The following is a 23,190-nucleotide window of genomic DNA, read 5'->3' as shown; positions in this document are numbered from 1 at the left end:
AACACTTGGACAAGAGTACCTGTTAGTTTTCCTGATTGGGTCTGTGTGAGTGAGTTGTTGAGACTGGTAGACATTGTCTCAAATATTGGGCTGAGCAGAGGGTTTTTTGAGGCATAGTCTCTTTTCCCGTACAGAGAACGATCAACCTCCTTATTGCCAAATCGTTTTTTTACCCCTGAAGTCTTCTGAAAAAAAAAAAAAAAAAAAAAAAAAAAAACAAGCTGCAGTGAGGAACATGGACAGAGTTCACACTAATGTGCTCAAAGGCTCTAGACGTATGAAATCACGCATCATGCTATTTATATACCAAACGCTAAGTCCAAGTCACATTAGTGTTATTATTTCAGGCTCAATGTCAGTTTGATGCCAGTGTTAATAATCAGAGCTTAAAAAGCCCCCGTTCACCAAGACTCATCACATGTCAGCTTATAAATCCACTTTTTAAGCTTCATACCTTCATCTTTCCCGAAGCAGAAGCTGCTGCTGTACGTGAGCTTCTCCTTTTCTCAGGCTCACTCTCCCCTGGTTGCTGAAACAAAGGAACAAAACAGAGCTGGATGAGTGAAATTATATATTTTTCAGCCTTCTGATATTATTCAATATAAAGCCTGAAAGCACATTGAAAATCTGGGATTTTCTAACTTAGAAATAACGTTTTAGGATGATTTTTAAAATGAAAAAGAATATAAAGTAAAAAAAGATCAAATATGCTGATAAAACCATTTGAAAAGAAGAAAAAAGAAAATGGCAACAGTGGCTGTTCCAAATTATGGTTTCTCTAATAAATAATGCCTGGTCTCTCACAGTAAAAACCTCTAAACCAAAATAAAGTACACACAAGGAAGAAAGATTCTACCAATACACAAATATATAGATATTACATATCGTAAAGGGTCTATTACTAAGTCTTTTGAATGATAAACAGCTGAATCTGGGCTTTGAGCTGATATGTCAAAATGGACAGTTTGAAAGAATTGATTTGCAGATATTAGACCTCACCTTTCTTTTCCTACTGCGAGAGTGAATTGGTTCAGTGCTGGAGTCGGATGAATGTGCCTTTTCAGAGATGGCAGAAGACTCTGACTCCTGGTCAACTGCTGACAAGAAACAGGAGTGTCAAATGTTTTAACTTTAGCTGTTAGAATCTTATTTACTAATTATTTGTATATCAGAAAAGATTATTTAGTTTTATTTAGTTAAGTATTTAAGCATTTAAACAATAGATTTTTGCTCATAAGTTTACATTCACCTTGCAGAATCTGTAAGGCATTTTTTTATTGATTGAAAGTAGCATTTTGCTTTTATTAATTTTAATACTGCCCTCAGGAAGCAATTTTAAATGGCACACATCAACTGTGTTCCACAAGACACAATAAATGAAATTTGTTCTTCTTGTTTATAACATTTGTACATAACATTGATTTAAAATCAACTAGTAGGTGAGTTGTCTGAATAACTAGTTATTGTTAAACAGGGTTTCTGCAGGTTTTATGATGGTAAATTTAAGACCTTTTTAAGACCTATTAAAGAAAATTTAAGGGAACATGACACATCAAATGTTCTCTAAATGTAAATGTGTAAGCACACAATGAGTTGTATTAGCAACACTTCAAAGTTTGAGAATACAATTTCCAACAAATCTCCATTACTTTTTGATACATTTTTATAAAAAATAGCTCAAAGTTTGAGATAAGAAATCTTGTGAACTTGTGAAAGTGATTTTATGATTAAAACAAGAACAATTATCTGCCAATGGGTTCATAAGAATCAACTTAATTCAAATGTAAGTAATTGTTATACTCAATTACATATTTGTTCTTGTTTTAAAGGTCCCATGGCATGGCATTTTTCTATTATTTTATAATGTTTCCTGAGGTGTATTTATATTGTTAGTATGATTTTTAAATCATAAAATGTCATAATTTAGAAATAAAAGGCATTTTTTCTATACTGCTGTTTGCCCTCTGGCTGAATGCCCTGTTTCAAGGGGCGTGTCTGCTGTGAGACTTCAGTAAAAACGCCCACTGTTGTGATTGGCTGACATCTTTGCATTTGAAATGAGTATCAGATCTTGTATCACAAGCCTGCTGCCAGAGAGACGGATGGACCTGAATTCACTTCTCATCAGTTCTCTCAGCATGTCTCAGTTCAGTGAACTGTTGTAGTTACTAGCATATACTTCAGGTTATTAGTTTATTTCTAGTCGGAGGGGCTGTCACACATGTCAGAAAGTTAGTAACTTTAGTAAATTATGGATCAGCGCTGACTGGAGACGCGAACCGTTTAGAACGATTCAGTCCAATTTAGTGAACTGGTTAGAATGGTTCACTAAAAAGAACCGATTCACTAAAAAGAACCGGTTCAAAAGAATGATTCGTTCGCGAACTGGATATCACGGACCAGAGACGGAGCGATTGCTAACAAAGTTATATTGTAACTACTGAGTTGTGAGAGCGCTGTCTGTCAGCGCAAGTTTATTTTGTTTGTATCTGAGAGTTCTGAATAAACACAAGTCCCAGTCAAGCCGAGCCCGTCTTCCTCCTTATTCTACCAACTTTGTAACACATGTAATGTACCATTACAGGAGATGAACGAGTTACGAAGTGTTGATTATAGCATTATTTTTAGATATTTTCCTATCATATAAAAAGCTTCAGTGACGCGCATTGAGTACACAGCGCAAACAAAGACACAACAGCAGTAATCGAATGTAATCCATTTTATTGTGGGATAGCTGGCTAGCCTAGCCGGATACCCTCACGCTTACCCCCCTTCTGCTTTATTTCGCGCCGCGTAAGGCGCCTCCGCTGTGGGTGAGATGCAGTACATGGGGTCAGTGATGTTGATGGCCGACCGGTCAGTGCAGCCCGAGCCTCGGCGTGCGTGAGGTTTATCTCTAAAGATGTGGCTCTGCCGATGTTGAGCAGAAACTCACGACTGTATGCACATTTTAGAACAGATAGACGCGACGAGGACGTACAAAAACAGTGACTCACAAGATAGAAAACACGAAAACACCGTTCTGTCGGGAGAGAGAGAAGCCGCAGCATGAAAAATAAAGTTCTGTGTGAACTTGAATAATTAGCTACACATCAGAAATCACTAGGGGTGTAATGGTACATGTATTCGTATTGAACCGTTTCGGTACAGGGCTCTCGGTTCGGTGCGTGTGTGTACCGAACGGTTATGAATGCAATCTTGAACAGTTTACAGTCGGCTTGTTTAAAGTGCGGAACACACTTCAATCCGAGTTCCCACACGAACATATTGAGTATTCAGTCCATTTTATCATGAAATTCAAACGATAAATGCCGTTTCAACGCTCTGACGTGACTGATAGACGCGTATCAGTTCAACTTCAAGCGGCAGCGCGCGGCGCGCAGGTGAACGCGATCAGGAAGAGATGATCGCCTTCACTCGCGCGTCGTGCGCTGCCGCTTGAGAAAGAATAAATATAAATTAATATCTTAAGGTATGTTGAGGATACATTACAACTTACTGAAACGTATCATATGTTGTGTAATCGCTCCATCTGTGTTTCAACCGCAGAAAGACAATAAAACAGCTTGTAAACAATGTCGTGTAGAATCAAGTTTACCTCAGAAGTCATTCAGTGTCCACAGCTGCTAGTTCACTAGAGAGATTAACTCTTTCACTGAATACATGCACTATATTAGCCTATATATTCATTATATTAGCCTATATATATTCATTATATACTACTTAGCCTGTTAGTGATGTCTTGTTTATTTAATGCATGTTTAAATAAGCCTGTCATGAAAATTACAGCCACTAATGCTGCCTTCACGTGCTATCGGAAATTTGATAATTCCCACTTCTGAAGTCGTGATTACGAGCTCATCCCATTCAAATTTCGAAAGTGGAGGATGTGCAATTTTTACCTAGGAAACTCGTATTTACGATAATTCCGAGAGCACGTGAAGGCAGCATAAATGATTATATTTCAACAACAAATTGGAGAAAAAAATAATAATACTTAGATTTAGAAGTTAATGCAAAAACTGCCTTATGTGAAGCTTATGAGTGTTGATTAGTATATCTAAAAATAAATAGCAACTGAATTTAGGCTAATAGTTTGGGGTCTGTTCCCAGTTAATCTTTAATAGCAATATGTAAGTAAGGGCTCCCTATATAGTTTACATCTTTAAGAAACTTTTAGTTATAACTGAATTAATTTAAGGACAGACACAATTTTTTTTTCATTAAACCACTGTTGAATAAAAATTAATAAAAAGCGATTTTGTAAAACTGCTGTATCGAATCCGTACCGAACCGTGTCTTCAAAACCGAGGTACGTACTGAACCGTCAGTTTTGTGTACCGTTACACCCCTAGAAATCACTGATCACAGATCAGAAGGAACTGAAAAAAGACTTCTGTTTTCATTTGTACATCTAAACACTGAGAAACTGCCAGCATTCACTCGCTCACAAGCCATGATCTCTCGAGGACAAATATAGCGCTTGCATGGGCGTGCCAAATTCTCTGGGCGGAGGAAAGGGAGGTAACCGTTCCTGTTATGACGTCATAACAGGAAAATTCAAGATCAGCTCGTTTGAGCTCTCATTTTCTCAAAGGCAGAGAAAGACAGCCAGAACTCGGTTTACACCGATCAAAATTTCTAGCCACTTGGGGACTATATTCAGGGTAGGGGAACTCATATTAATGTTGAAAAACCTCATAAAATGAAAATTTCATGCCATGGGACCTTTAAGCATAAACTCACTTAAAGCTACAGTCTGTAAGTTTTGCCTCTTTATCACAATCTCTGATTGAAACCTGCCCATCTGTTATCATCTGTACGCAAGTTGTATGACGGCGTGGCTCCTCAGCGCGGATTAATCTAATGTTTTGAGCAGTATGTGCAGCTTGCTGTACATACTGCACTTCAGAATCACAGATACTACATCTCGGAGTATAAACTAAATAAGAATTTTCACCGGAAAATGTCATCTGAACAAGTAAGTAACATGTCTGCCACTTTTGGGAACAAACCATTACAATTAATTGCGCTACCAACGGTGATTCAATCTACCATATATCGATCGCTCATACAAGATCAAACCGTGCAATTTATTATTATTGTTATACCTTGTTCTCAAATTGTTAATGTTAACAACATCAGCATTGCGTGACAACATGTATTTAGTTTTTATTAGCGTTACCAGTAGATTTCATTTTCCATACTGTAGTATATTTTTTTGTCTACGGGTGAATCTCCAGTTTTCACTGATGATGTAATTTGGGCCTTTCTGGATTACAATCCGCCATCAAAACTACATTTAATTACTCCAGCTTCTGTGATAAAAGGCTATAAATGATCCGCTGAAGAACATGCAGTCCACTCCTCGCGTGCGTTCCTACTACTAGACGTGACATAATGACGCAAAGACATGCTTGAATTTCCCGTGGAAATCCACCAGTACCGCTCAAATAATAACACAACTACAAGATTACAGTTGTGAATGGGGCTACGGTAAGGAGATAGTTTTGAATACTGGCTTGTTGTGTGCTTGCTCAAATTGATTTTGGATCATTTTTAACCAAAACATTTTTTATGGACTGCAGCTTTAATTTTCTTTAATTTCTCAGAAAACAAGGGAAAAAAAATTCTTCATTTTTACATGTCAAGTAAATGTATCTTGAATTACATCTTTTTTTTTTTTTGCAATGCATGCAATTTAATTAAATTCACTGCCCTGTGAAAAGTTATATTAATTTTTTTTGTTTTATAGTTTATTCTGTTTTAATTTTTCTGCTTTAATGGTTAAATTAAATTTTACTTACTTTCATTCATCTTCGGAACACAAAATACGTTTTTTTTTTTTAAATATCCCTACATTGACAGTCTAAGCAACTAAAACTTTGATGATTCAAAAAGTTCATAAAGAGATTGTAAAAGAATCTATACGAATCAAGTGGTTATTACACTTTTTCTGAAGAGACTCGACTGCTTTATAATGATGAACGAAAGTCTTACGGGTTTGGAACGACATTAGGGTGAGTAAATGACGACAGAATTGTCATTTTTGGGTGAACTATCCCTTTAAGTGTTCTGACCTACTTTGAATTTGTCATATTTTGGATGAATAAATCAAATGATATTCTGCATATCTGTCTACGTTTTCTACGTCGCAGAAATCGTAGGGCACTAATTTAATGCCATGATATTGAATTTAAGACTTTCTGATCCAATTTAAGACATTTTAAGGCCTTAAATTGTGGAAGGTCAAATTAAGACTTTTTTTAAGACCCATGGAAACTTTTAAAGAAGTTTATAACTAGGCTGATATTAAGTCATGTTCACAAAATTGTTTAGATGCATTTCGAGTGTGATGTGTTCAAAATGAAGATGACAAAGCTCAGCTAAATGCTTATATGAAAATCATGTATATATAGTATATATTACATGCAATGTCGAAAGACATCCATCTGCATGTATTTAGCCCCTCAATATGGTAACTGATATTCAACAAATGTATAGGTCTTATACCTAATCAATCATACAAATCTATTAAATTCCACACATAAAAACAGACCTATGGATTAGGTATAATAAAATGACACAGGTCACAGTAGGCAATATGTAGGCCAACAGAAATGCATTGTTGAAGCTGGACTATTTTTGTTTAACAAAAAACAGTATTTGATAGCTGTGATTTAAAGGGGATGAATTGAGAGATACAACTTCTCACATACTGTTTACCATGTTAACAGCAAGCTACAATCCACTCAGTCTCTAAATTCAGTAAAGCACCACCACTAAACATATGAAAGAAATATTAAAGGTAAAATAAAAACTAGTGACAAAGTAAGTGTATTAGAAGAAGAGTAGACTTATACTTCTGTATTAAGCTCTCATAATCATCATCTCAGTTTGCTTTTTTTTTTTTGCACAAAGAAATAAAAACTGGTATGAATTCATTAAGGGGCGAGAAAAAGAGCATGTTAAAAAGAAGTGGAAGAAAGTAACTCACTGGAGAGAGCCAGTGGCTGATCAGCAGTGGGACATGGCAGTTTTCCCTCTGTCAGTGAATTTGATGGTTCATCCTCTTCCTCTTGAAAAGCAGCGTTCATAACTTCAGCGTCTTCAGCCCGGGGCTGCCGTGGGTCCTCAGCAGAGAGTACATCTACAGTTTTAGATACACGGTTAGAATACAGACCGAAGAGAAACTTTCCTTCTCGTCAAAATCATTTCATAACTCACCTTTGCAGTTCTCTGAAGGCTTGTGTGAGGGAGACTCTTCCTCCATACTGGGAAAACTTATCTGAGAAGATAGATTGAAGAAAGGCACACAAACTTACCATCAATACATACATTTATAGAAGCAGCAGCCCGTGTGCAATGACAGAATAATACCACAAGCCACTGATATGATTAATCTACAATCAGATAAGTTAGTCTGGAGAAGCTGGCAAGTGTCATACCTTTTCGATCTCTTCAAATACTTCATCACTGTACAACAGTCCAGCACTGTGTCTGTCAATAACAAGGACAGGAGAGGAGCCATTGAATTGGGGACTGTTGAAGTCAGGTTGGGAAAGAGGGGCCTCACATCGTTGAGGGGTCTTCAGCAGAGAGCGTTTAGGTCCCGTAGATGATGGAGGACACATTGGGGTGCTTCCTTTTTGCAGTGGGGTACTGGGAGGGAGGGTTTTGTCAAAGAACTCTGGAGAGAGCGGTGCCCCAAAACGAACACGCTTCTTGCGTATAGAAGAACTCATGTTATAATCTATAAAGAAAAAAAGATTTTACTAGTTTCGTATTTGAAATAAAGTTAACTTGAACCATAAAGAAACAGATTATAGGGTCATATCATGTATTTGTAAACACAAAAAAAACACATGGCAAACTTCAGATCACAAAAGTGCGGAACACTTCTTCCGCAGCACGAAAAAAGAAAATAACTGAAACCAAGCAGCAAATACGTCTCATTATGAAGATGTCCAGAACCTGCTGACATCAATAAGAAATGAAGAAAACTTGGGCTGCTCAGTCATCACTCAACATGGTATTTTCATACATTAATCATCTTGTAATGAATGTCATTTTAATTCTACTTTCTGAGAATGAATTATCAAATGCACTGAAAGACAACAATACTCAAGCACTGTAGAATGTTTTTCCACAAACTCAACTGACAGGCTTCTCTTCTGTATGATTTCACATGAGTCTCTTCAGACCTTACTGTACATTAATTATTAGCTTCCAGAACTTCCGATTGAAGGCCACAACATACTCCGCAAGAACAGAGAAAAAAGTCATTTTGTTCTCGGAGCCCTGGTTTGGGAGTTCTCGCAGCTCGTTCTCGACACATCGTCTGAGCAGAACTTTTTTCTTGTGGGTGTCCGAGAACTATTGTGTGATTGGTCAGAATTTTAAAGTGGGCGGGGTTAATGCGGAGAAACTGAGATGTTCGGCACTTGCTTTTCTTGTGAAGTATGTAATGTCATGGCCAGAACTAAATTTGTTCTTGCCACCTCGAGAAAACGAACAAATTTCTTTGTTCTTGCAGAGTATGTTCCAAGCTTGAGGCTGTGAGACCTCCTAATTGGGCCTGTCGCGATTGGTCGATACAATCGACTGCGTCAACGCTGTAAATTAGTCGAAATCAATATTTTTAGTCGACTGAGTAAGTTGGGTACAATATGAAATTGTATTAGTACCGGTACTTTAAAAATGACAGCACTCTAATAAGAGCAATATTTATTAATTTGCGTCGATGTGTGACAGCACGAGTGAGGACGTGTGTGTGAGCTCTGCTTCCACCGTTCACTAAACAATGGAAGCAGAACAGTCAAATATGCGCAGCTCAGGAAAAAGAACGCAACAGAAAAGTGCAGTGCGGCCGGGACGCAATATTTTTTTCCCTAGGATGGTAGGGGAAGGTACCGCCTTTTTCGTCTATGATTGGCTAGAAGGGCTCTCCTCCGATTGGTTATATATTGATATTATCTCACGTTCATGGCAGGCTGTCAGCTAGTCTGTTTTGATCGTCTTTACAGCAGAAGTAAACGAAGTCAATCCAACATAGCCTACTAAGAAAAGCGCTATATGTGCGTGTCTTCAGATTTATATTTCAAGTTCACAATTTCATAGCCTGTTTAGATTAGTCTTAGCTGTTTGGGGTAATTTTGTGACGAACATGTGAACTTGGGAGTACAAATCTGACCATCCTACGTTTCGTAAACTCGCCTGGAAAAAAAAAATATCGCGGCCAGGCTGTCGTGTGCGTGCCGTCAGATTTATATTCCAAGTTCTCACACACACACACACACGTATGTTTAACATGCACTAAAATTGTCTACTAGCACTTAATGTTAGGTTCACAATAAATACAATCTGTTATATTTGAATCATACTGTGGTGTCTCTTCTACAATTGGCTGACTGCGGCTTCATTCATCTGTGATTGTCACGGTTCATGAATCCACTGTCTCTCTCTCGTCTTGCGCATGGTGTTTGTGTTTGTGTGTGTGTGGGAGCGTGGTCACTGATCACTGCTGATCAGCAGCACCAGCTGGTATACAAGTTAGGACCAACGCATCTCTCGTCACCTCAGGGAGCCTTAATGAACTCTGTTGACTGTTCTGTTAATTGTGCTGCTGTTCTAAGCCTGTTTGCTGGTTGGGAAAACTTAGCCTATTTGTTAGAGGTGGTTGCCAATGTTACTCCACTGCAGTGTACAATAGTCATTACATGTCTCACTCACTGCTTTCCATACCTAGTTCCCTCTGTGTAATTGTTTGTATTATTTAATGGACCTTAAGTCAAAGCTGAGCATGATGATGCATCACTAGTTTTCATTAGTCTAGAATAGTGCACTGCACTGCACACAGCTGGGCAAAATAGTGCCGTTTTATTGTATTGCATACATCTTGAATCAAGGCAATGCATAGGCCTAAATATGCTTATGTACTCTAACTGTTCAGTACTTGAGAGCCGCGAGTTTACGAAACGTAGGCTGGTCAGATTTGTACTCCCAAGTTCACATGTTCGTCACAAAATTACCCCAAACAGCTAAGACTAATCTAAACACGATCTAAACAGGCTATGAAATTGTGAACTTGAAATATAAATCTGAAGACACGCACATATAGCGCTTTTCTTAGTAGGCTATGTTGGATTGACTTTGTTTACTTCTGTTGTAAAGACGATCAAAACAGACTAGCTGACAGCCTGCCATAGAGACAGAGCGTATTTAGGCCACGCCCACACCGGGGGGGGAAAACAATCCAACGCTCTCCATTGACTTTGCATTGCGTGAGGCTGCCTCATTGTCATTTCGGACTTATAACAAAAAACAGAACAATGTCTAAAAGCTGATATGTGACAAGTTGTACAGCAAACAAGCTAAAAAACACAGAAATAAGTTTTTATAAGCTGTCGACCCAAAGTGCAGTAAACATTTTGTCACTGTTAAGTCAAATATCCAAATGTCCGTTTTATATATGATATTTCCTGTCGTTGATTACATTCCGCTCTAGTCGCCGTAGTTCTCAGTGTAATATGACCTGTAGCGCTCTGTCTCAATGGCCTGAATCCACTTTTTTGTCCTTAAATGCTTGTTTTTTGGGTCAACAGCTTATAAAAACGTCTGGGTTTTTGCTTCTGGGTTTGCAGTTCACTTTGTCACATATCAGCTTTTATACATTGTTCAGTTTTTTGTAATAAGTCCGAAATGACAAGGAGGCAGCCTCCCGCAATGCAAAGTCAATGGAGACGGTTTGATTGTTTTCCCCCCCGGTGGGCGTGGCCTTCAGATTATGACGCGTGTCGCTCTGTCTCTATGAACGTGAGATATATAACCAATCGGAGGAGAGCCCTTCTAGCCAAACATAGACGAAAAAGGCGGTACCTTCCCCTACCATCCTGGGAAAAAAAATTCCGCGGCCGGGACGTGCTCGCACGCGCAGCCGCCTTTCACTCAGACAGATCGCGGCGCCAGTTTCGCGGATTATTGGGATTGAATGGTAAAAAATATGTAAAAATGCTCGTCCTGGCGAGTATTCGGGTAAATGCAGTCGGATATGTCTTTAGTGAACGTATACAGAGTTGAATGAGAAATCGGGTGTTACAATGAATTTGGTCCGTGCAGCTCTTAAAGGGCCGGACATAATATTCTGTGTGAAGCAGGGCAGGGCGGGAACATGCCGGCCAAGTGAGTTTTTAGGGTTGTTTAACCCCAAAACAATGATAAAACAATGGATAGTAAGTTCTGTCATATTATTCAATTACTTTTACAGTTTTTTGCTATGGTATTGATTCAGTATCGGTATTGAGGTATTTTAGTCTGGTATCGTATCGAAATCATAATTTTAGTATCGTGACAACACTATTCTATATAAAAAGTATTTGCTGATATTCTCTTTTTTTTGTTATGTTGGTTTACAAATTTGTACCTTTTTACATTTTTACTCTTTTAGTTTTACATTTTGTCAAGGGCTTGTTTACATTTATACTTTTTTTTATATAGTACACCACTGAATGCCAACGTTGCAAGTTAAATTAAATGTTTTTAAGTAAAATTGTTGAAAATTATTGTGATAAATTAGTCGATAGATTAATCGATATAAAAATAGTCATTAGTGGCAGCCCTACTCCTAATTAAACTCCTTTCCACAAATTGAAGATAAAAAAACAGTATAAAAATAAAAATAACAGTTTTTTCATAGTCTTATTAAATGCAAACATTAACTGCAACCATAATCAAAGTACTCTCTCAACATGCAAAGTACAAAACAGAGACCAGAGCTAAGAGGTGGTTACAACTACACAGCCCAGCATAAGATAGCTTTGATATTTGGAGACAGGCTATTGTATGTTGCCTAATTCACACGGATAAGGGAGCTTGCGTTTACTTTCGCTTTTGAATCGCGATCGTACGTATTCTATATAGGGAGCGGCAGTGTTGAGCGGGCATTCAAGATAATAAGACATTTGTCAGACACTCTATCAGGCTCTGTTGTGCATGAATCTTCCCTGTCCTGTCAATCATCTCACCTTACTCTCGTCACGTGATCAGTGAACTGTGATTCCTGCAGCTCAGACACAGTCGCACAGTGCAGAGCAGACGTTTACAATAGTTTACAATTGAAGCAACCATTTTTTCCCAACTGAATTAAATGGATTTTATTTCTATAAAAAAAGCAAAACAGTGGATGATGTAATGTAAACGTAGCGGTTGCATATTCTATGCTAATTTCACCCTCACGCTCCGTCATGGCAAAATCGCAGGACAGTTTTTCACTCAACGAGAAATCTCGTCACATTTTAATCTCGTTTTTTTTATAATTAGGATGCCACATTTACCATGTCATTATGTTAGATTCTCACATTATGTTAGTCACACATGGCAATAAAACAAACAAAATGTATGAATCTTGTTTGGTATTACAAAAAACAGGCTGGTCCAGTGGTGTGCTATCTGGCTTTAATAACATGATCGCTTAGCGTGGGAAATATTACCAAAAAAGTAAACCACAGCAATAAGCAATTGCTTAATATGGGTAAAAAGTTCTCAAGTAATTAAGTAATCAAGTAAATGGTCAGTAATAAAATAAGTGTAATATATAAACAAAAATATAAATATAAACAAATGACAAATTTTAATAAATATACAGATACAAACTGTGCTTTAAGTTTAGGTAGGCTACTGTTTGGTTTTTCCCCTGTTGTTGTTGTTAGTTTGTTTAACATTAACAACACAGACAGGAATGGATATAGGCTAGGCTAACTGGAACTGTAATTTGAAGAACTGGACAACTGTTAGCTGAAGAATAAAAATCTGTTTTATGTGTCTGTGGTACAATCTGAAAGAGACTCGCGCCAATAACATGAAAGCTGATTGGCTGCAATATAAGATGCATGTTGGTCTCATTTGTAGTTGTAATACAGCGAACTATAGTTGGACTAGCGAAAGAAAGAACTACAACACCCCGGAATAAACACACACACACACACTAAAGCGCTGCGGGAGCATTGCACTCGTGAAAATACATGGTATTACATGAAAATACATGGTACATGGTATATTATTTAACTATAGGCCAATATTAGAAATAAACTAAACATGTTGAACTTTTAACTCAGTATGTTTCTTCTGCGAAATTCTTTACATTTGCTGTTACGCTCATTTTATTTCTCCATGTAACGTTAAGTCTCACAAACAGACAGGCAGCACGAGCCTTAACAACAGCTGATACCAGAAATACACTAGTTACGAGACTGGTCAGCTAGCTGTAGTTCGACTGGATTCTGCCACCACACTTCTCTCTGATGACAACGCAGTAACTAACATTACAACGCGGGGAAATCTTCGCTTTGTCCTATGATAATAGTCACTGTCCGTCAGACTGGAGAAATTTTCCCGGTAATGTGACCAAAAATATTTAAGACCCATCGAATCTGAATTGAAGACATTTTAAGGCCTTTTTTAAGGAAAACCTTATCAGAGATGTCAGACATATCATACTGTGTGTGAAGAAAATGTCTTGTGAAATGTTTATGAAAACTACCTTGTGTGCAAATTAGTTTTATTCAAACATTTCAGTTAAGTGTAATTATTATTATTTATTATTATTACTCTGTTGGTAATTTTAACCTCTAATATTATAGTAATGTACCATAAGAGAGGTTTACAGCATTAGTTGGGAGAGATTTTTTTTTCCCTTAAGAAAAAAAAACTTGTTTTAAATAAATGTTATTTTATGTTCTTGTAATTATATTTTACAATATTACAGTTTTTACTGTATTTTTGATTAAATAAATGCTGCCCTGGTGAAGTTCCCTTACCTGCTGGCTTAACATCTGGTTTTGACAGCATGGGTAAAGACAAAAGTTCATTCTTTGCATCTGAATCCACAGCTAATAGAGGCCTCTGGCTTTGAGACGCAGAGCATTTCACCTATAATCATAGAAAAACAAAAGAACACAAAGCTGACTACAGGAACACCACCAGACTAATAATGCTGACCACAAAGTCTGTTCGAGTGTAGCGTCCATTGGTTCCATTGTAAGCACTTTACCTGTGCCACTTTATCTGCTAATGGCAATTAAACTAATAATAAACTGCATATTGAATATCAAACATGGTACCGTTAAATGGTGATATGTTTACCTCTTGCTCCTGTTGTGTTATGAAAGAGGGGTTGGGGAGTGGCGTCTCAGTAATCTTGTCCTCACACTCCCCCGGTGAGGCCCAGCAGCGTTTCTTAGAGGGAGGCGGCGTCATCAAAGTGAATGAGCTTTGCGCAGTCAACGTGTTCTCCTTTCCTGCAGGACAGACAGTAGCCTCATCGAAATAATGACCCAAGATGACATTTAGCAAAAACAGGTAATGCTACATAAGAACATAATTAAACTGTGCTCATTTTAAAATTGCAGTTAATCAGCAATTGCTAATTGTTCTCAATATTATCTAACCAAAAATGAATGAAAGCCACACAGAGAAAGAAAACTCTGTAGAGCTAAGAATTGCTTCTAATGATTTGAATCATATTACTGATCCCAGTTTAAGCACAGCATGCAAGACAGAATACTGCTGCTAACATATAAATCAAAAGAAAACAGTTGCTTAAAAACATTAAAATAAATATTTTAATATTTCAGAGGGGTTTAGTGTTATTATAAATGGCATCCAGACTTCCAGGCTGACATTATGAATTTTAAAAATTTGATTGTATTGAAAGGACTAAACTGACATCCCTCAATTGTCTTGTTTACATTTGAATAAAACTTACATATTCATCGTGTCAAAAGCTGAAATGATCACAGATTATTAAAACTGGAAGACTGGAAATGCCTTTTCAATATTTGTATTAACACTGAAAGCCCTCTGAAATGTAAACATATTTATTTTAAGGCTCATAAGCTTCAGTTGATTTATTCTGCACTTCATCCTGCTGCACTCTAACTGGGATCAATGGAAGAAATCAAATTGTGTCAAATACATTATGGTGCCTGCCTATTCTGTATTAGTTCTATTAGCTGGAAATGGCAAGCAATGACAGTATGACATTCTCTTAATAACTTTTTCACAATTTCATTTGGTCCTCTAAGCCTGCACCTGAAAGACATTCTGTTTTTATGTTGGCAGCAATCAACTGTTTGAGGAGAGACTGACCGTTCTTAGAATCTTTAGCCAAAGTACTTTTTTCACTCTCATTCTCCTCATTTTTCTTCTGTTCATCCTCTTCGTCCTCCTCCTCCATCAGACACTGGAAGGCAGCCATCTTCTTCTTCAAAGAGTCACAGCGTGAAAGAAACGGACTCCCCTGCAAAAGCTTCATGAGGACAGAGCACAAAGTTACAGCTGATAAAGTAAAAAAACAAACAACCTTCATCATCATCATAATGATGACAATAAACAATGTGGTCCAAAAATGGATTAGAAGACTGTCCTGATTTGTCCAAGTTTGTAGACATTGAGGGAAAAAGTGATGCTTAATGCAAATAATCATATAATTATGCATTTTGGATAGCAATTAAATGGGCCCATTTCTTTTGTTGTTGATGTCAAAGGTGTGCTTCTAATCAAGCTCTATGGTATACTGCCACAAATGTATCTGTATATTATTATACTAATAATTTGCCTTACTATACTTGTACAGTATTTGCTCAGTGTTAATTCAATGTGTTAGGCTGGAAAAATCACTTTTGCATTAACAATATTCAATTAAATCAATGTTTTTATACAATATTACAGTATTTATTATAAATGATTTATCTATGCACATTCCTCTCAAACTTAAGATCCAAAAAATGTCAAAGGCATCGGAAAATAATCAATTGAGTGGTCTAATGCAGGGGTTTTCAAACGTAATGATGCCAAGGACCCCCAAAATACGATGAATCTTTTATGAGGGACCCCATTCCTAAATTCAATCTATTTTTTTTTTAATGAAAAACATTTAAACTGTTAGATAAACTGCGTGACATTATAAATACAAAATATTGTTTCCAAACTTAATAAATTGGCTATACTTAATGTTGTATGTATAAACCTGAAGAAGATCACTGTTCAATTAAAAATTATTTGTATAAGCAACTTTCACAATAAATGTGTGTAAGCAGCTCATGTACTGCCTTACAGCCCCAATGAGCGTGATAAAGGGACTCAGTAGAAAGATACAAAGGAAACATACAATTCTGGAAAGTGGCCTATGTATACGGCAAGAAAGGAGAGAACTTTTAGAAATAAAACAGAATATTCGGTAGACTTTATACATTTTCTTTGTCTTTTTATTCTGTGTAATTTTCTGGGGACCCCTCAGGACCTTCTGGAGGAAGCCCCTGAAAACCCCCGGTCTAATCCAAATCCAAGTCTTCTGAAGAGACACGATGGCTTTATATGATGAACAGATTTACAACGACGCATAGTCGCATACTGTAGTAAACACGGACGTAGCTACAAATGCTTGCGCGATGCGTGAAAACAACATGCAGGGTACTTCATACAGATACTGGAAAATTAAATTCCAGGACTTTCAAGGACTTCAAGCACTACTCTTTTTTTTTAAGGACTACAATCAGAGATAGCACTTATCAAAATAATGTCTTTATTAACTTTCAAATTCTAAAAAAGGTCAACCAATAAATATAATATACTAATAAAACAAAATGGTAAAAGTATCCTTAGTTCCCTTATTCAAACAGATTTATTTACCTCATGAATATATGATGGACTTTAAGAATGAAAGCTGTATCATATACTTGGATGTTTATGAGAAATATCACACTCATAGTCATGCAAAATGTATTTATATCTATGCAGCATTAATTTTGCATGAAAATTTTGTTTCATCTAAAAAATTAAACACTGATTTTATATATATAGATATATATTGTCTTTCAATAATTCAAGTAGGGCTGCAACTAATGATTATTTTGATAAACGGTTAGTTAGCCGATCATTTTTTTGAATTATTGGATAAAAAAAAGCCAATTTTTTTTTTTTACTGACAAAACACACTATTCCACATCCTGCCCAATCCCAATGCTGTACTTCAAACAAACGTGTCAGCTGAGTGCTATGAAAACATACATAGTGAAAAAACACAAACTCAGTGTTACCGGATAAGAGGACTGTTCTGTAGGAACACACACATTCGCTAATATGGACAAAGTAAGCTGTTTACTGTCATTTCTTTATCCTGTAGAAACGTCTTACATTTATAGTTACACGCTGTTATCCCAACTACTCTCATAAAATATGTGAATTACATGTTAACTTTTAAACCTAAATTAAGCGTCCAACAGCAGATATTTCAGTTAAATGAATGTATTTACGCTGTAAATTAATTCTCCCTATCGACTGAGATGAGATGATAGAAGATGCATCTTATTATAATCGTGTGATGGCGCTAAACGCACAAGATCATTGTCTTAAAAGGTACTTGGACAGGAGAGTTAAAGATACTAAATATTAATACAATACATTAGGGGTGACCCCGAATAGTCGAAGATTCGATGCATCGATATGCGGAGCCTGATTCGACCACCGATCTCACAGTCGAATCTTTGCGGGTGTTATGAAACGAGGATCATACCACTTTGGCAATATGGGGATGCGTAATGTCTAATTTCACACAGAACTACTGGTTTTGTATGGTTATATTAAGTTATATACAGCCTTTAATTATGATAATGCTGTAAAAAAAAACGTGAAAAGAAAGAAGCGTTCAATAAATATTTTTAACGTGTGTGTGTGAATAAATCCAACCACCCCTGTGACAGATTTAAGTTTCACTTTCCCTGATCCGTGACAGACGAGGCGCATCTTGGCGGCAGGGATTACTAAATGTCTGGAATAAGAAACTTCTAAATAAGAAAAAATAGTAAAAGATGATCCAAAAAAGTAAAATGCAAGTTGTGCCAACAGCTCATGTCCTACCACTCATCAACAACAAACTGGCTTTCCACTTAAAACGGGAAAGTTTAAGAGCGCACTGCAGCCGGCCAACGTTAACAATTTGGTTTTCCCCGCACACAATTCGAACAGACTCAAATGCACACAAGCAGAGTGAAAGAATGGATTTTTTCCGATCGGGTAGGGTACAAGTGTTTTCAAACATTTCAGCCGTTTCTAATTTTAATTTGCTGTGAACATGTTTAGCTAAAAAAACTGCCAGTTTAGCGTTTATTGTTGTTTCGGCAGTTAAAAAGAGAAATTTCACAATTCTGGCTAAACTTTCGTTGTTTTAATAATTTATTTATTTTTATTTTATTTATTGGTCACTCAGGGTTACTTAATTTAACTGTGGCTTGTGTTTTTTTATATATGAAGAGTTCAGATGCTTAAGATGCACTGAGTGAATGCTCTCCGCATATAGTATACGTTCATAAAATACTTTCACTTCAAACCCACTAAATCCCAGCCTCAGCCCATTCAGAAGTACCGGTACTTGGGTAGAAACCTATACATACCTATGCCTATACAAGGCAGTGTCTTCACAATTATGTTCCTTTTTAGAAAGAAATGGTATCTGTGAGGATTTCCAGTCAGGATTTAGACCGTATCATAGCACTGAGACTGCTCTCGTCAGAGTTACAAATGATTTGCTCTTATCATCCGATCGTGGCTGTATCTCTCTATTAGTGTTACTCGATCTTAGCGCTGCATTTGATACTATCGACCACAACATTCTTTTGAATAGACTCGAAAATTATGTAGGTATTAGTGGAATTGCATTATCATGGTTTAAATCATACCTATGCGACCGTTATCAGTTTGTAGTAGTAAATGAAGATATGTCACACCGATCGCAAGTTCAGTATGGAGTACCGCAAGGCTCAGTGCTAGGACCGCTACTCTTCACCCTGTACATGCTACCACTGGGAGATATCATTAGGAAGCATGGCGTTAGTTTTCATTGTTATGCTGACGATACTCAGCTCTATATTTCTTCACGCCCTAAAGAAACTTACCAATTCACAAGATTAACGGAATGCATAGCTGATATAAAACATTGGATGACTGGTAATTTCCTGCAACTCAATTCAGAAAAAACTGAATTTTTAATTATTGGACAAAAAAGCTCCACAAGTAGTAACCTAGAATACTGTCTAACACTTGATGGCTGTTCTGTCAAGTCCTCGTCGTCAGTGAGGAACCTGGGTGTGCTCTTTGATACCAATCTTTCGTTTGAAAGCCACGTTTCTAGCATCTGTAAAACTGCTTTCTACCATCTTAAAAATATATCTAAATTACGGCACATGCTCTCAATGCAAAATGCTGAACAGTTAGTTCATGCGTTCATGACCTCAAGGTTAGATTATTGTAATGCTCTACTGGGTGGTTGCCCTGCTCGCTTAATAAATAAACTCCAGCTGGTCCAAAACGCAGCAGCTCGAGTTCTTACTAGAACCAGGAAGTATGACCATATTAGCCCAGTTCTGTCAACACTGCACTGGCTGCCTATTAAACATCGCATAAATTTTAAAATCTTACTTATTACTTACAAAGCACTAAATGGTTTAGCTCCCCAATACTTGAGCGAGCTCTTAACATATTATACTCCATCACGTCTACTGCGGTCTCAAAATTCTGGCCAGTTGATCATACCGAGAATATCCAAATCAACTGCAGGCGGTCGATCGTTTTCCTATTTAGCACCTAAACTCTGGAACAGTCTTCCTAACATTGTTCGGGAAGCAGACACACTCTGTCAGTTTAAATCTAGACTAAAAACACATCTCTTTACTGTGGCATACACATAAAACACTTTTTCAATGAAATGATTGTTAGGCTGCATTAACTAGGTCAGCCGGAACCGGGAACACTTCCCATAACACCTGATGTACTCATTACATCATCAGAAGAATGGCATCTACGCTAATGTTAGTCTCTCTGTTTTATCCCGAGGTTTACTGCAGTCAGCTGGATCCGGGCCGTATCCAGATCAGATGGTGGACCTGCGCCCAGAGAAGACCAACACAGGACCCCGAAGTGTCTGGGAGACCGTGATTAGACTCCCCCTGAAACTGCCTCATCGACACGGCATATCAATAAACCCGTCTCCTGCGTGTTGCCTCCGATCATTCGAATATTGCACTTTAATAATTATTTAATCAACATCATCCTCAATAAACCCGTCTCCAGCATGTTGCCCCCGGTCCCTCGAATATTCTGATCTATTATGACCTCCGAGCTGTAAAACTGCCAGAATAATAATAATAATACGCTGTTTGTTAATTGGCCAGAGGAGAACTGGCACCCCGACTGAGCCTGGTTTCTCCCAAGGTTTATTTTTCTCCATTAGGTCACCTAATGGGGTTTTGGTTTCCTTGCCACTGTTGCCTCTGGCTTGGCGTGCTCAGTTGGGGACACTAAATTTTTCAACTAAACATCGAAATACATCTAAATAATAAACTAAATTAACCATTTAAACTAAATTACTGATCAAATTATTGATCTAAAGCCCACACTGTCACTGTATGATACTTGAAATTTTTCCAGAATGGCTATACAGCTGAATAAAATTATGCTGCATTATTTTCCTGTTTAACACTGTAAAGCTGCTTTGAAACAATCTACATTGTTAAAAGCGCTATATAAATAAAGTTGACTTGACTTGACTTGACATAGAAACCTGTCAAAAATGCTTATTTTAAAGAAAGATGTCAGACTGACTTGGGCTTTTGCATCTGAAGTCTTCATATGTTCCCCTGCACTTTGGCATTTTGCACACATTTATTATGCTCCCTGTGACTTGATTTCGTTTTTATCTATTTTTTTATTATTAGTAATGTATATTCTGTTCTAATTTAATTCTGTAAATTAATGTTTTTTATTGTTTTTCGTTGTCTCGATGTTGCGCTGCACTGAAAGCATGCTGGCACAGCAATTTTGCCGATTTAATTTAATTTCGCAAAATGTGAAATGCAAATCCTGTCTGCAGTCAGTGTGTTCTTTTCCTCTCTAGGCAGGTATTTTGTTTAGGTTTATTTATCAAAATGTTCTTTTATATATTTGTGTGATGTTCTGTATTTCGATCGCGGCTGTAAAATGTTACGAGAAAACGTTTTACGAATGTTTATCCACCACATTACCTAAATAAGAAAGCCATTGTCAGTTCGTCTGTCAATTGGCAGGCAGTTTTGGTCGCTTTATTAAAAAGTTGTTGCAGTGTGGAGTGTGTAAAATAAAATAAAAATAGTTTTACCCTCCTGCTGACTGTCGAGCCCCTCCCAGTCCCAACCCATTCACACACACATAGATGATTCGACTATCGGTCGACTATAGAAAGATTCGACAATTCTGATTCGAATGTGTAAATCATTAGTCGGGTACACCCCTACAATACATACAAAAATGTACACATATTGATGGGTGTATTCTTGATGTTATGTTTTTATGATTTATGGTTAACACAAGTTTAACCATGGAAAACTGAATCTATACTATTGCATTAATTTACCATCAATTAAACTAAAGCTGGCACGGAGGTATATAATCACAAACTAAAGTCACTATGACTTATCTATTTCTAAAGTAATCTACACGTAGGATAAATGTATGTGACAAAGTTTTTACGTCAGTGTCCGAATTCCTCGCGTCATTTCATTCACTCCACATTCACTGTTTATATAGTGCCCTCAACTGCCATGCACTATGGCAAGCCGTTTTGACTTTTATTCATTCACTTTGTTTGAATTCTTGATATCAACAATTGAATTTGAATGGCAGCCTACGGTGACATTTCACTATTGAAAATACAATTACTGATATCAAGAATTAGAGTTGTTACTAGTTGAAATTAAATTGTTGATATCAAGAATTAGCATTTTAACTAGTGAAAATGTAATTGTTGATATCAAGAATTCATATCCTGTGAATGAATAAAAGTCGATACGGCTTGCCATAATGCACTATAGGGATTAGAGAATCAGTAATCAAGTGAGCGATTTCAGACGGACACTTGCACCAGAAGTTTTTAGCCCTGATAAAAATAAAACAGCATTACTTTTTTCAGTGCTATAATTTGTTTGTTCTGACCCCTTGACGTCACAAATGTTGCTGGTAGTGTCCGAAAATAACTTTGTTTTTTCTTTCCACGCACCTTATTGATCGTGTAAAGTTTCACCAGAACAACTTCTGGTAGTTTACTGAGATTTCCTATCCCGTGCGATATTACAGACGTCCTGTGGTAAAATTACATTACTCCATCTACCCTTGTAAAACTAATCCCGACCGAATAGGGCTTTAGACCATGCATCTACCTGTGGTGTTCGCGGAGGTGTTTTTGCAGCTTGTCTGGCTCTGAAGCAGATGAGAGAGTTTGTTTCCGGAGATCCCCGGACCCCAATCGTGGATCTCCTCCTTGCCTTCAGTTGAGCCACTCTGGACTTATCTGAGGAGATAAAACAGTATGAAAAGTGCGCCTTCAGTTACATCTCAAATTCATTTAGTGTGCTTCATTGACGAGACAGAACTGCACAAAGAAAAATTGTGCAAAATAAAATAACATAGCAAAGAAAATGGTTGAAAATAATAAAAAGGTGTTTTACAATAAAAGGCAATAACTGAATAAAAAGGGCTTGTTTACACTCTAAATACTCCGTATGACACGATTAATCAGTTATACATAAGGCAAGACATTATAAAATCCAGTTTATTTTTGCTAACCTTTAACCTTGGATGACGATATGAAGCTGTCTGTTGATATGCCAAACTGTGAAGGAGTGAGTTTAGAGAAATCCACATCTCCAGCTGTGTTCTGCCGAGAGGGAGACAGGGATGCCAGTGGTGGTCTGCTGTCCATGGCTTCAGTTTCCTCCATGCTTGAGTCAAGTACATAAGATATGAGATCTGAGTAAATAAATCATTTGAAGATAAGAGATTGTCCTTCTAAAACATCAGATAGTAGGATCACAAGATTGCAACAGCTTAGACTGGTTTTACAAGTTGTCATGTAATTTATTTCGTCAAGACTAGTCATAATTTTTATAAGTCTGTTAAATAAAAAGGTATATTTAGACTGATTAGCCCCAACAAATTGCTAGTTGGTCAGACTAGTTATTAACTTAGCAGCTATGTTTATGTAAGTTAACTGGCCCCTGGACAGAAGATATTTACTTTATGCACGTCTGTTAACATCAGGCCAGCGATGTGTAACGTTAACCTCTACTTTAAGAAACATTACATATTCGCATTTTTTTTTACCCCGCA

The 23,190-nt window shown here is 37.2% G+C and overlaps 1 protein-coding gene across 7 annotated transcripts in view; it reads right to left on the bottom strand.

Annotated features, from left to right (window-relative positions):
* The window catches only part of cdca2 (cell division cycle associated 2), a 29,072-nt gene that overhangs the window by 5,534 nt on the left and 348 nt on the right, over positions 1-23,190 (bottom strand). The window contains exons 2-12 of one of the 7 annotated variants that reach the window (XM_079814998.1): positions 22,648-22,830; positions 22,242-22,372; positions 15,145-15,304; positions 14,140-14,294; positions 13,815-13,926; positions 7,449-7,753; positions 7,228-7,288; positions 6,998-7,150; positions 1,000-1,097; positions 455-529; positions 20-185 (exon numbers count right to left, since the gene is read on the bottom strand). In XM_079814998.1, the coding sequence (XP_079671124.1) occupies positions 20-185; positions 455-529; positions 1,000-1,097; positions 6,998-7,150; positions 7,228-7,288; positions 7,449-7,753; positions 13,815-13,926; positions 14,140-14,294; positions 15,145-15,304; positions 22,242-22,372; positions 22,648-22,801 (1,570 nt within the window). In that variant the 5' untranslated portion in view covers positions 22,802-22,830. The remainder of the gene's footprint in view (positions 1-19; positions 186-454; positions 530-999; positions 1,098-6,997; positions 7,151-7,227; positions 7,289-7,448; positions 7,754-13,814; positions 13,927-14,139; positions 14,295-15,144; positions 15,305-22,241; positions 22,373-22,647; positions 22,831-23,190) is intronic. The other 6 variants (XM_079815000.1, XM_079815003.1, XM_079815002.1 and 3 more) reach the window with 6 other exon arrangements.

This window comes from Gobio gobio (assembly GCF_949357685.1).
Source record: "Gobio gobio genome assembly, chromosome: 4".
In the NCBI taxonomy this organism is placed as follows: Eukaryota; Metazoa; Chordata; class Actinopteri; order Cypriniformes; family Gobionidae; genus Gobio; species Gobio gobio.
This window is presented reverse-complemented; position numbering and strand designations above follow the sequence as displayed.